This window comes from Lacerta agilis, chromosome 15, assembly GCF_009819535.1.
Source record: "Lacerta agilis isolate rLacAgi1 chromosome 15, rLacAgi1.pri, whole genome shotgun sequence".
NCBI lineage: Eukaryota > Metazoa > Chordata > Lepidosauria > Squamata > Lacertidae > Lacerta > Lacerta agilis.
Window position 1 is genome coordinate 38,326,232 of NC_046326.1, and position 14,897 is coordinate 38,341,128.

The 14,897-nt window shown below is 42.9% G+C and overlaps 1 protein-coding gene across 1 annotated transcript in view; it reads left to right on the top strand.

The window, feature by feature from the left end:
* The first annotated feature begins 1,831 nt into the window (after positions 1 to 1,831).
* BCAS3 (BCAS3 microtubule associated cell migration factor) overlaps positions 1,832 to 14,897 on the top strand; it is a 455,244-nt gene continuing 442,178 nt past the window's right edge. Inside the window, 6 exon segments of the mRNA XM_033171393.1 lie at positions 1,832 to 1,848; positions 3,058 to 3,161; positions 5,192 to 5,279; positions 7,422 to 7,476; positions 9,089 to 9,164; positions 10,343 to 10,449. Of these exon segments, the coding sequence (XP_033027284.1) occupies positions 1,847 to 1,848; positions 3,058 to 3,161; positions 5,192 to 5,279; positions 7,422 to 7,476; positions 9,089 to 9,164; positions 10,343 to 10,449 (432 nt within the window). The 5' untranslated portion in view covers positions 1,832 to 1,846.

Sequence of the window (14,897 nt, forward strand, 5' to 3'; positions counted from 1 at the left end):
GTGTAGGGAGGGGGAGACATGTCTAAGGTAACTGCATACATACGAGGGCCAAGGGGAGTGAGGGAGACAATGACATGCCTTGGGGGAGGGGAGGACCTGGTTGGCAGCTGTGGGGTGGGTGAAGAAGGGGGATATGGGGGGCGAATGGAGGAGGAGGAGGGAGACGCAGGTAAGTGAGGAAGGGGAAAGGAGTGGAAGGTGGGCATTTTGTGGGAGGGAGTGCTATATAAATTTGGCACCTGCTGGGTGCAACCTGTGTAGAAAGCGACTGCATATATCAAAGGCAGCTTCAAGTCCACGACAGAGCTCTACTCAAGAGTAGAGCCGTTGGGAGTTATGGACCTGAAGCAGGCATTTCTATTCCTTTCAATTTTGTCTCTGGCTCTGACTAGCTTTGGCCACGGCCTGCTATTGCGAAATCACTTTGAGGCACTTCATAGGAAGCAATTCATAAGTGGTGGAGTAATAGTTATTATTATTATTATTACACACCTGGGTGCGTATATAGTCATAGCTGATTTAGATATGGACTGCATTTTCTACAAACACAGGCATTGTCGAAGTGGTTCGCATAAAAGCAAATGTGTTTGTATCTGAGATGCACGCACACACAAAACATACAAACACACACACACAGTAAGACGGACTAAATCCAGACTCCTTTGCAGCAACACTGGCCACTTTTCTTCTCCTCCCACTCCCTGCTTTATTTACCATCTAGGCTGGTGGGGTTTTGGAGAACTTGAAAACTTGTGCACGCTATATTTTGTGACATTTCAGTCTGCCTACTAAATGTATTGCCCTAATGCAGACCCTCGCAAGTCCCTATTTTCCAGGGACGTCCCAGATTTAGAGAAGCCGTCCCAGATTTAGAGAAGCCGTCCCAGTTTCTTCCCCCCCCCCCGGAATGTCCCGCTTTTCCTTAGGATGTTTCTATTTTCATTGGAGAAATGTTGGAGGGTATGGAATTATCCAACCCCCAAGCCGTCTGAAGGCAATCCTGTATAGGGAAGTTTTCTTAAATGTTTAATATTTTATTATGTTTTGATATGTGTTGGAAGCTGCCTAGAGTGCTGGGGCAACCCAATAATACAGTAATGAGCTGCAGATTTGCTTGTTTGATTTTTATATTTTTATACTGAGAATCACAGAGAGGTTTACAATATAAAAACAAAAAAATACAGACCAAAATAACAAAAGCAACAAACAGTGACCCTATCAAAGTTTAAAAGGCCACAGATTGTTTAATTAAACAAAGACCTGGAAGAAGAGGAATGTTTTTGTCTGGTGCCTAAAGATATTTAACAAAGGCTCTGGGCAAGCCTTCCTGGGGTTGGGGCAGAGATGTACTGTATATTCTGGTGTATAAGACTACTTTTTAATCCAGGAAAATCTTCTCAAAAGTCGGGGGTCGTCTTATACGCCAGGTGGAGAATCTGCAGTCGAGTACATCTCAAACTCTATATTTTAACTGGAAAAGTTGGGGGTCGTCTTATACGCCCAGTCATCTTATATGCCAGAAAATACGGTATGTGTAATCACACGTTTGTGTGAAAGAGGTTAACAGATATGACATTTATTTTTGTATTTGTCATACATGCAAGTACATATAATGTGTAAATGGGATCAAACACACTCATTGTTTCTTGTTTTTCAGCTTTTATCCCCTACCTTTGTAATAAACATTCAGGCAGCTTGCCATCTTCAACATAAAAAGCAATGTAGGCCAAGGCCCACAAGAATGAAACTACAGAGCAATTAAAAACCACAGAAAGCCTGCTAAAAGGCAGGAACAGTTTTTTTTTTTTAAAAATCTTAAGGCTAGTACATCCTCTATGTGTATTATATGTATGTATTTGTGTGTATATGTAGGTATGCTCGTATGAGTGGATGGGAAATGCTTGAGAAGGGGGTGGAAACATATGGCAGTAGGAGAGGTGGGAAAACTTTAGCTGGAGAGATGGAGACTAGAGTCATAATTCAGCTGAAAGTGGTGGTGGGGCTATAGGAACATTGGCACCTGCCTTCTCCTGAGTCAGACTATTGGTCCATCTAGCTCAGTATAGCCTACATTGACTGGCAACTGCTTTCCAGGGTTTCATGCAGATAGTTTTCCTTGCCCTGCTTCGAGATGCCAGGGATTGAACCTTGGATTTTCTGTAGGCACAGAAGATGCTCTTATCGCTGAACTGTGGCCCTTTCCCTAGGATGAATGCTTTTACACTCCATGTGGAACAAACCTTTGACAGCTCACCACTTCCATCCCTTGCTATTCTTTGAGTGTGCAAACAGATGGAGAAGTGGGTTGGAGTGGGATATACCAACTGCTTTGTGTCCTAGCAGGAGGTAGCAACTACCATCAGGTTTTGTGCTTTTGTTCCTAAGCAGTGGTAACAGAGTTCTGCCAACCTTGGATTTTCGGGTCATTAGTGTGTGCTGCAGCCCCCTGCTGGCCAGTGCATTGTATATGCCTGAGTGAGGGGAGAAGGTTTGTTTTGACCACACTATTGACTCTGCTTTAAATGGCTAAAATATTTAAAGTATGACATTTAAAATTGAACCAAGCCTAGTCTTGGGGAGTGGAGGGAACTGTCATGTTGCTTCCCTTAGGGGGCATCTATCTTCAAGGCAGGCAAGGAAAGTGACAGTAGAGCAAGTCAGTACTGTTTTTTCAGTAATGTAGAATTTTCTTTGGAGAAAGATATTTGGGATGTGTGCTAATTGGCTATCTTTTATACAACTTATACTCATTAACTTGTGCACATTCAGCTTTACATGCATGGCAACAAACAAACAAAGGGGGCAGGGTTCCAGGAAAAATGACTTTGGCAGTCTCACCTTCCATGGTACCCAATGGGTTTTGACTGTACATAATTTTGAGTTTAGGCGTGGTCCCTGGAATGTAACCCCTACATACGTTGTGGGCTTACTGTACTGCTACCCCCTCACCCAGCTGCTCCAGGAGAGCAGATTGAGTTGACCACTTTCCAGGAGAAACCAAATGAATCTCAGGGATTTTGTCTGTGCACTGATTGCTCCTTTCATCTCATTCATAAGGGGCAAACAACTGCAGTGTTCAGCAAGTGTTCATAATTCAGGATCATCTACTCAGGATCAGGTACTGATCTTCTCTGCACCAGCAGTTCTCTTCCAGTTGGAAGGTCAGTTTCAAAGTCTGTTTTTCTGTTGTCTGGTCAGACACCAGCAAGCGATAAATATCTCAGAACCTGATTTGTGAAGATGGGAAGGGTGTTCCAAAAGGAAAATCCCACCCAAAAAAGATGAGGTTTAGAAAAAGAGTGGCTCTTGACTATGGCAGATATCATTCATTGCACACTGGATGTATTTTGTCTGCTTTTATCCAGCCCTTCCTCCAATGGTGTCTCCTCCCTCTCCCATTTCACCCTCACAACAAGCCTGTGAGCTAGGCTGGGCTAATAGACAGCAAATGGCAAAAGGTTCCTCAATGAACTTCATAGCTGAGCTGGCCTGGTATGACACACTAGCCGCTTCACCACACTGGCTCTCTGAGTGTTAGCTGGTGATGTTGTGCTGGCTTTTAGTTATTTGGTTTAAAACAGAAGCACCCCCCCATCCTTTTCTTACTCATTTACTCAGCTTCTAAACAACCCCATATCAGCTGTTATCCCAGGGCAGTTAAGGACAGAAGACAAGCCTGCTGGATCAAGCCAAATGCCCATTTAGTCTAACATCCTGTTCTCACAGTGGCCAAGCAGATGCCTGTGGGAAACCTCTCCTGTGGTTTCCAGTTTACTGCGCCGATACCAAAACATTTTCCTCTTTAAATTTGCCTGCTTGTTGCTGCCTACATCTCTCTGTACTTCACCAGATTCACTCCTTCTTCTGGTTTAGCTGCTTTAGAGTATTGCAGTTGTTTCCAAGCATTCTCCCCTTCAAAGGGAGAGAGTTCAACAGGCAAGGTGTCACTGCAGATAAACACACTGTCAACTCCTCACCTATAATCACAATCACAAGCAGAACCTCCCCTGCTGATCTTAAGGCATGGGCCAGCACATATTGGGAGAGGTATTTCTTCAAGTATTTGGGTCTTGAGTGGTTCAGGATTTATACAGCAATCTCAGTACCATAAACTGGGCCCTGTGCAGGCAGCCTATGCCAGTTCCTTAAGGAATGTTTATGAATCCATCTCAGGACCATTTACAGAAGTCTCCCTGCGACATTCTTTACTAGCTGAGGTTTCTTAGCCATCTTCATGGGTAGCCCTGTGTAGAGTATATTTCAGTAGTCCACACCTGAACTAGACACGGGGGCTACTTACAAGTCAAATATACTTTATAAAAGGTGTGAACCTGTGTGTGTGTGTGTTCATGCAAGTGCATACTCCGTGTGCATAGTGAGCTGGACATTTTAAAATTTAAAATGCTGTCAGTGGACAGGAAGAGCACCTCAAAATACAGGGCACATAAAGAGGGAGCAAGCTCAGGTGCTCAATGAAGAAAAATTATTGTAGCTGCACTGTTGGGAGTTAAGGACTCCTTTTTCAGGAGCTACAAATGGAAATACCGTAATGGCAGCATTATATAATATAATGTAAGTTTCATACTATAGCAAGTTTACATGGCCCCAAAATATTTCAAGCCCATGATGAAAAATATATCTGTCCTGAACACTTACACCCATATCAGACTTTTCAAAGCTTTTTTTTTTGAATAGGTGCACTTTTGACCATGTGCTTTAAAGATTTTTAGATTGGTTAACTTTCTCTAGCATGTATGTAATACATGATGCATTACATTTTTAAGACCTGTGGTACTCATGTTGTTGCCATTGTTTCTTTCCACAGCTCCTGAAAAAGGGGTTCTTAACTCACAAACACTTAGAACTTCAATAAAGAATTGTGCTTTGTTTAGATCCTGAGGTTCTTCCCTCTTTTTTTGGTCAAGTTTAAGAATGAGCAAAGTTGTGCCCAGGCCATAAAGCATCTATGCCTGTGCTATCATGTATCTGGGTTGCATCATATTTTCATCATAACCTTCCTCTTCTGGTCTGCTGCAGGATGATACTGCCGTTGACCTCTTGTGACGCAGCAGCTACTTGCTTAAATATCACTGGTGATGAGTGTGGAAGACTGGTTCTCTCAATGGCAGAAAACTTGTGAGACATTCTGTAAAAATATCTTTTAAAAAAATCAAACCTCTTCTGCATGCAGGAATCTACCGATCAGCAATGGCTGCTGAGTCTCCCCGTCGCCCAAGCCGATGTACTGGAGGAGCGGTGGTTCGTCCACAGGCTGTCACGTAAGTGTCTGAAGCGCTGCTTTGTACAATGAGGAATCTTGTGTGGTGCACCTGGAGTTACAAATGGAAGATGAAGCTTAAAGGAGTGCATCTCCATTGCAGAGGCTATTGAAAGGTGTTGAACACCTTTCTGATATGCCTTACCTCTTAATGCGGGGGCCAAGAACCTGGGACCCTTCAGATGATGTTGAACTACAACTCCCACCATCCTTGACCATTAGTCAGGCTTGCTGGGGCTGATGGGAGTTGTAGTTCACAGAATTGTAATGTTGGAAGTACTGTAACTCCAAGGGTTGTTTAGTCCAACCTGCTGCAAAGCAGGAAGCAGCAACACCTGGAGAACCAAAGGTGCACCGCCCCAACCTAGAGTATGTTAGGATTTCCTACACACGAGTAGGACCATGGCAGAGACACATGCCCGACTGGCATGTTCCCTCCCTCCTGGTTGATCGTTCGGGAGCTTCAAAAGCTTTCTTCAGCCTGAACATCACAGCGACTGATGCCAAGAAACATCAGTCCACTTATGGATCCGCAGGGTTTGCGGATCCGTAAGCGGACCCATCTACTTGAGAACAGATATTCCATTTTAAGAGCCGAAGAAGAGTGCTGCAGGTGGATCAGGCCAAAGGCCCACCTGTTCCAGCACCCTTTTCTCACAGTGGCAAACAAGATGCCCCTATGGGAAGCTCGTAAACAGGACCTGAGCACAACAGCCATTCTCCCCATCTGTGGCTCCCAGCAACTAGTTTTCAGAGGCATATTGCTCCAAAAATGGCTAGTAGCCATTGATATCCTTCTCCTCCAAAAATATGTCTAATCTTCTTCTAGAGCCACCCAAGTTGGTTCTTTGTATTCTGGGATGACTACAAAATCAATCTACTGATCTCTTTCCTCTCCTGTAGAAGGCCTTCTGTCCCTTTCTGTCCATCCTCTTTGCATACCTGGTGTTGAACCAGTTGAGTTTGCTTCTGTGGAGTACCTCAGGAGAAAACACGTTCTATTATGTGGTATCACGTTACTGTTATTTATTGTTTGTAAGATGGTTTTGGATTCATTTGAATGAAAAGCGGCATAGAAATATAATAAATCAAAACAAAACAGGGACCATCTAAATTAGATAATAAAATTTTGCTCCCACCCCCCTTTCTTTCCTGTGAGTTGTTTAGGAACTGTTTTGTTTTGGCTGAGGTGAAAAATAAATTGTTGTTGTTGTTGTTCAGTCGTTCAGTCGTGTCCGACTCTTCGTGACCCCATGGACCAGAGTACGCCAGGCACGCCTATCCTTCACTGCCTCTCGCAGTTTGGCCAAACTCATGTTAGTAGCTTCAAGAACACTGTCCAACCATCTCATCCTCTGTCGTCCCCTTCTCCTTGTGCCCTTCATCTTTCCCAACATCAGGGTCTTTTCTAGGGATTCTTCTCTTCTCATGAGGTGGCCAAGAGATAATACGTGAATAAAAAAATAACCTGGACAAAAATACTTAGTAGGTTCATGTTCAGCAGGTTTTGCAATACTTTTCAACATATTTTTCAGGTCCTGCCACTGCTGAAATTGTATATTTATTACAGTGAGCATATCCGCCCCCCTCGCCATATTGCTCCCCAGACGTTTTGGTTGGTTATGCTGTAGAAATGCATTGGTCATTATGCTGCTGAGGAAGATCTGCTAGGTTGAAACACACTGGGTTCTTTTATCTAATTTCTTATTAACTTGCTGTCATGAATATATTTTATTGTTTGAGTATATAGATAATATTGAGATCTGCTGCTAGGTAGTTTTGTCTGGCTTTCATATTTTAGTCCATATCAAAACATTTTATTTGAGTTTTCATGCTCGCTTCCTTAACTACTTGGTTGACTTTTAGAGTTAAGGTTAAACACAACAATAATCTTGCACGTCTCTCCTCCCACGTGGCAATTTTGAGTAAAGCTCATAACTGTAGAAATCTTAGCCTCCCCTAGAAAAGGCTCACTCCCTGTCTTACAGCCACACTATCCCTCAGCCTCTCTTACCTCGCAGGGCTGTTGTGAAGATGAAACAGGGGAGCACTTTGAGTCCTTCAAAGGTGGCATAGAATGTCATAAGTAAAATGAAGTATTTTTGGATTTTCATTTTTCTTCTCTTTTTTTCTCGGCATACAGAGAACAGTCGTATATGGAAAGTGTTGTTACCTTTCTGCAAGATGTCGTACCACAGGTAAGCACAGGTATTTTGTAATACTGGCTGGTGTATTCCCCCCCCTTACTTTTCTACTTTAACAGTAGAGCAAAGTAGGTTACTTAAAACTGATTGCAGTTAAACATGCAGAATACAGCTTTTAAGGCTGTCAAGTTCTGACAGTTTAGTCAATTAAATTCTGGGCAGAGTAGACCCATGACTAATGGCTTGATTGTGTTGTATTTTAAAAACTCCTCCTAATATCAAACTTAACATGGTGAGTGTTGGTAGGATTTTAGGCAAAACAGGGCCACTGCAAGACAAGGAGAAGGTACTGGCCTCCTTGAGTTGAACTCCAATATTGCAGAAATACATCTAAAATTAAAATCAGTCTAAATGGACAGCCCCCTTTGCCCATGAAAGCCTCACAGAACAAAGAGGACTAAGGACACTTAGTACTTCTATTATACTGAGAGTCTGTTGGAAAAGAAAAATGGCATGTGGAGTGGCCTGCCCTGCCTGAAGGAAATACCGTATTTTTCGCGCCATAGAACGCACCGGACCATAGGGCGCACCTCATTTTTAGAGGAGGAAACAAGGAAAAAAAATATTTTTCTAGTTTTCCTCCTCTAAAAGCCCTTTTTTGTGGTGGTTTTTTTTTTTTTGAGGATCAGCTAAAAGTTTTGCAGCTGTTTTTGCAAAGGCAAAAGGCTTTTTTTAGGATCAGCTAAAAGTTTTGCAGCTTTTTTTGCAAAGGGAAAAGCCCTGGGTTTTTTCCCCCGAGGATCAGCTAGGTTTTGCAGCTTTTTTTGCAAAGGGGGAAAAGCAAAGAGGAAAAGCCCCATTTTTATGAGGTTTAACTCACATTTCTGAAAAATCTTAAGGAAAGGGAGCCATTTCTACAGTTTCCAGACAGATAATCTAATCAGCCAGTCACATGTAGCTGGGGAAACAAACAACCTCCCTCTGCAGCACATTCAACAAAGGAGGGCGGGGCTGAAAGGGAGCCAGGACTCTTATCTCTCTCCCGATCTCTTGCTGATCAGCTGCTGAGCGGGGTCCTTTCAACACTCCCTTTTCTCTTTGTAAAATAAAAAGCATGATCCTCTTTTGGCCCCTGGGCAATTCAGCTCCAGGGACCACCATTCGCTCCATAAGACGCACAGGCATTTCCCCTTACTTTTTAGGAGGAAAAAAGTGCGTCTTATGGAGCAAAAAATACAGTAGCTGTCTGTGTTTCTTTAGGAGGATACACTGCAACGTTTTGTTGTAAGCCCAACAGGTTGGATTAGTAGAGGGCTCCCCAAACTAAGGCCCGGGGGCTGGATGTGGCCCAATTGCCTTCTCAGTCCGGCCCATGGATGGTCCGGGAATCAGCGTGTTTTTACATGAGTAGAATGTGTGCTTTTATTTAAAACGCATCTCTGGGTTATTTGTGGGGCATAGGAATTCGTTCAATTCCCCCCCCCCCAAAAAAAATATAGTCCGGCCCCCCACAAGGTCTGAGGGACAGTGGACTGGCTCCCTGCTGAAAAAGTTTGCTGACCCCTTGATTAGTAGATTGATATAGCTTGTTTTGTGCATTATCATCATGGGTACGCAATAATAATATTTTGACAATTTTCTCTCCCTCTCCCCCTTTTCCTTATAGGCCTACAGTGGTACAACTCCTACAGAAGAAAAAGAGAAAATTGTATGGGTCAGATTTGAAAATTCTGACTTGAATGGTACGTCTCTCCCCACCCACTGTCCTGTTTTCTATATTTGTTCTTGGGTTGCCAGTCATTCAGGGTGTTGGCTTTGACCATTCACAGTTCTAAACAGCTTGGGGGCTTGGATATATTATGGGGTTACCTTCTTCTATATATGTCCCAGTGCCTGCTTTTTCAGCATCTGCGGCCTTTTCCCCATATGATGTTTAGCAGGCATCCACTAGGAGCAGGCCCCAATTCCATACTTCCAGTGGTTTGCTAAGACCTGGCACTTTCAGATTAGTATCACTTACACAACCCAGTTTTTACATTTTTGCTGATGTTTAATAGCAGTCATTTGTATTCAACATAAGGCCTTTTGCAAACGCAAACATCATTGAAAGTGGGATCATGTATAACTGTGTCCTGATACCATCGTGAATGCACAATAAAAAGGACCCCAAGTTTTGCAATGGGCACAATGGAGCCTTCTGTTTTGGGGAGGTTGGTGGGGGAAACATTAACTTTCATTTGTTTGTTTTTTTAATATATATACAAGTCTTGCACAAGGCTAATACTTAAATTTTGGTAAAGGAGCATTGCAGCAGACTTCTCTATCACATTTATTTATTTACTTACTTATATTTAAGGTTGGTGTATAGTCTGCAAGGTAATTCCCTCCTCAGATGTTGACATCTTGAGAGAATAACTCTTCTGGACTCGCTTGTCAAAATCCCAATGAGTCTTCAACCGTCACGGTTCATGCTGCCCATGGTCAGGAAGCTGTAGTACAGCAACAAATGGAGGGCACCACTTCAGCTGTCCCTGGTCGACACTCCCTGGCAGTAGCTCTCCAGGGTTTTTAGATGGGGTGGGAGACTTTTCCAGCACAACCAGGGATTGAACCTGTGACCTTGTGCATGCAAAGCACCTGTCCTACCAGAATTCTGGGTAAATGTCAGCATTTGCCAAGCTCCGCCTGTTGTTAACTGCTCAGAATGTTTATTTTTTATTTTTTTTAATTATATTTATTAAATTTTATAAAAACGACAATCAACAAACACAAACATATACAAAACAATACCACCATAAAGAATACAAGCTCCGTCTGTTGTTAACTGCTCAGAATGTTTAAACCGTGTGTGTGTGTAAGAGTCACCTTGCTTTGATGCTGCACTTGCTGTGACTTCTTGGTTTCCTTCTGTACCTTTTAGATACCTCAAGGAATGTAGAATTGCACGAGATGCACAGCACTGGCAATGAGCCTCCTTTGCTGCTCATGATTGGCTACAGCGATGGGATACAGATATGGAGCATACCTGTAAGTACCTCATTGATACGCTGTTGCACTCATGCCCTGATTGCTTGCAGGTTCCGCACCTGGTTGGTCACTGTGAGAACAGGATGCTGGACTAGATGGGCCATTGGCCTGATCCGGCAGGGCTCTTCTTACGTTCTTAACTCTTGTCAGTGTGGTGCAGTGGTTAAGAGCAGTAGACTCGTAATCTGGGGAACCAGGTTCGTGTCTCCACTCTTCCACATGCAGCTGCTGGGTGACCTTGGGCTAGTCACACTTCTTTGAAGTCTCTCAGCCCCACTCACCTCACAGAGTGTTTGTTGTGGGGGAGGAAGAAGGGAAAGGAGAATGTTAGCCGCTTTGAGACTCCTTTGGGGAGTGAAAAGCGGGATATCAAATCCAAACTCTTCTTCTTCTTCTTCTTCTTGTCTACATTCTTCTTTCTTTACGTTGACAAACTATACCCTGCTTATTCACAGTTGGCTCTAAGTTGTGTACAAGAAACTTACTACAATGAAAATAAAATTCAAGGTAGAATGATAAAATCAGGAATGAGGTAAAATTCCTGCTGTAATAATAATAATAATAATAATAATAATAATAATAATAATAATAATAATGTATTTGGGTCCACAAAACTGATACAGGCTTTGCATCTGAGCCGTGGGATTTCTGTACACACATACACACCTCACTGTCTAGGCAATCAAAGAAGAAGAAGAAGAGTAGAAGAGTTTGGATTTGATATCCCGCTTTTCACTACCCGAAGGAGTCTCAAAGCGGCTAACATTCTCCTTTCCCTTCCTCCCCCACAACAAACACTCTGTGAGGTGAGTGGGGCTGAGAGACTTCAAAGAAGTGTGACTAGCCCAAGGTCACCCAGCAGCTGCATGTGGAGGAGTGCAGACACGAACCCGGTTCCCCAGATTACGAGTCTGCCGCTCTTAACCACTACACCAAAGAGGCATGTTCATAGCTGAAACACACTCCAGCCAAGCAGAAGCACTAAAGGAGGTTCTCTGAATGTTAAAAACTTTTGGAATGAAGTATTCTCCATTAAATCCGCAATTACAAGCCAACCTCTTTCTCCAAATCTTGCCTTAGTCCTACCATCTTTCGACATAGACTTGGGCTCCAGCTTGCACCACAGATAACTTAGTAGGCTTCTTACTGAATGCAGCAAAATTAGCAATAGCTCAACAATGGAACAACTAGTCTGAAATACCCCTGAACATATCTTGGCTATATCTTGGATATTCAGCAATTTCTGAGAATCTCACCAGACACAGGAGTGGGATTAAAGGCAGAATAAAAAGAGATACCTCCCAAGAAACATGGACCCCTTTCCTTAGCACAAGTTTTTTTTAAAAAAGTATTTTTAATGAAAGTTTTCTTGGTTTACAAAGGTATGTGCAGTGTCTCTTTTTCAAGTTACATTTTCTGCAGATCAGTTTCATTTGTTGACACATTAGTGTTACATTAGGAAGAAAAGGGGGAAAGAGGTGGAGGCGGGAATAGTGAGTGGGGATGGGGTCGGGTGGCGATGTTTATATTTTGCTTCATGTATGTGTGGGGTTTTGTGTCAGCATTGCTTGTGCAGGTTCTCTTTGCTATTCGCTTGTGTTCCTTTGGTGGTGAGAGAGGTTGGGTTTGGTCTAGGGTGTGGTTGTTCGTTTGTGACTTAGCATAAGTTAATGATCACAATCAAGACCTTTTTACACCAACCTTTCAATCTTCTCAGTGGAGAGGTTACGTTAAGTAATATGTGTGAACATTGAATGAGTAAGCTAATGGCTAAATTCAATTCATAGAACAAACACTGTTATATGTACTGCTGGGTAAGTGTTTAATGGTTCTTGCATTTGCATTTGTATAAAAATCAATAAAAAGCTTGTAAAAGGAAAAAGAAAAATATAAGCCTCTGGATTAACCCAGCAGAGGTTTTTTATTATTTTATTTTAATGTTCTTCAATCAATTGCTGCTTTTCATAATATTTTGTCAGGTGTGTCAAACAAGAATGAGTGTGTCTTTTGAGTGCTGTGCCGTCACAAAGAGTGTTGTTTTTGGGAATGAACATTAGGTGTCGCTATGATACCGAGCTAAGAACAGGAGAGCTGCAGAGAGCTGCATCAGCAGCTTTGGTTGCGGCAAACTTTGGAAGAGACAGGGGAAGGCAGGGATGATGTTGAACAGATTCTGTGTCATGTGCTGGCACTCGAGGAGATGCTTCTTTTGCAGGAGGGTGGCAGAATCTGTCAATTTCTGTTTCTCTTGGTTTCTTATTTTTGTAGTCTTAAGCTTTGCAGATTTGCAAACTAATTTGTGCATGTTATTTAGCTGGAGAGCTGCATTGCAAAACTCAGACAAGTTAGAACTTCAAAGGTTGACTACATTTCAGTTTCAGGAAGTGGAAATTTACTGTAAGTAGATTAACCATTAAGTGCAAACTGAATCAGATTTCTTCCCCATCCTTACAGTCCAGCAATAAAACCCTTTTCACATTGTCTGCAAAATAAGCTCTGCACGTTGCTGGGGTTTCTGTGTTCCTTTTTTCCTACTAGACCCAGGGCAGATAGTTGCCCTGTGCACACTGAGTGTGCCTCAGAATACACTATGCGTTCCCTTATGGCTATGTGTTGGCAGGAGAAGCTGGCAGTCACGTTGTCTTTTTCAGGACTATTTTTTCAGTTTGTGCTCAGTCTTCCCTTGGAGCTCCTGATAAGTTCCGAGCCATCCCAGAGCTCCCTTGTTCAGGATCTGTTTCTCCCAGTTGATGGGCTGCAAAGGTTCCATCTTCAGAACAACCTTTCCCATGTCCGTTTGGAAACCCCTTGCACGTGACAGAGTGTGTTTTAGGATTTAGGGTCAGTTTACTTCAAAGGTAGGGAACCTGTGGCCCTCCAGATGTTGGACTCACATCATCCCTGACCATTGGCCATGCTGGTTGATGGGAACTGAGAGTCCAACAACACCTGGAGGAAGACAGGTCCCGTCCCCCAATTGATTTACATAGCCCAGCCTCTCTGGTCTTCACTATCAAGCCTCATGATTTGGGAGTCGGACATAATTCCGCAGCTGTGGAGGAAGGTCAGTAGTGGTGTAGAAACCATTTCAGGAATGCCAGTCTATTGCGACTGGTGGTGCAGTTAGGCAGTTTTGGACTCTGGACTTAAATGGCCTTATTGGGGGGCCCAGCTTTAGCTGGTCGTGCACATTATTTCACTTAATTTAAAAAGCCTTGCTGTGATTTGCCAGCCCTCTTGCTCATCTATTGTTAGGGACCTCAGACCTCTGTCCCAAAGCCCAACGTGACAGCATCACTCCTACAGATAATAAGCCTTGGGGGTTCCCCTGAACAGTATTTAAAAGCCACCAAAGTAATCCATGCCCCCTTCCCGTGATAAGATACACTTTAGGTATCTATCTATAGATGGGGAGTTTTGTCTTATTATCTGTTCTTGGTAGCTGTACAGAGGTGCTTCCCTTTTAGATTTCTATATTTAGAAACCCTCCCACTCACCCCAAAAAAACCCCAATGCCCCAAGCCTCTTAACAGTGCGTGCAAACTCCCCCCTTTTATCTATAGAATTGTGCTTTAGTTCTCTGTTCTGCTGGACACCTATTCAGCACTTAATAAACTAATGTGCTCCAGGCAACCCGGTTTGTGTCTGAGTGATTATGAAGTGTTTATGACAGTTCCTAAGCCGACACCCTCCATAATGGTGTTACATGGGCTTGGAAACACTTCTTGGCCCTTCCTTTTTGATGGTGTGTCTCTCTCTAGTCTGAGTGGTTTTGCATTAAATCCCCCTCAGAGTAAGATCTTTTGACTACCGAAGTGTTACTTGCAAATGGAATATCCCATTTAGATTTGCTTCAAAGGACTCTGGTAACGGTTGGGCACGGCAAACAGCCCGGGAGATTTTATATATATATATTTTTGAAGTGTGGTGTGTTAATCTATGATGCACAAAAAAGGGGGAGGAGGAAGCTGTTTATTTCAACAACTTTCCCTTCATTTCCCCCTCCCCACCCACAGGGGAAAAGGTGGTTGGAGAGGTTTAAAGTCATCTTTAAATAAAAAAGAAAGAAAATGGTACATTTTTGAAGAAGGGAAATGGGATGAAATAACTCCAAGTGGTGAAGGGTATGGCTTATGAATTGTGAAATGTGGGATCGCACTGTTGTTCAAGTTTTTATCCAGTCGCAATCCTACTCAGAGTAAGCCAGTTGGGAGTAATGGACATGACTAACTACATTTCATTAATTTCAATGGGTCGACTCTGAGTAGAACTTAGTTTTTGGTGGTGTTTCCCTTGCCACCCTGCCATAGCAGCACCAGCAAAACATGTGGAACTGGTTTCTCCTTCAAATGGGCTTCTGTTCAAAGTGGATGTCTCTTATGGAAGTATTGCACTGTTACCAAAGAAGTCATGAAACGGAACAGAGATGTTAAAAAACAAACAACATT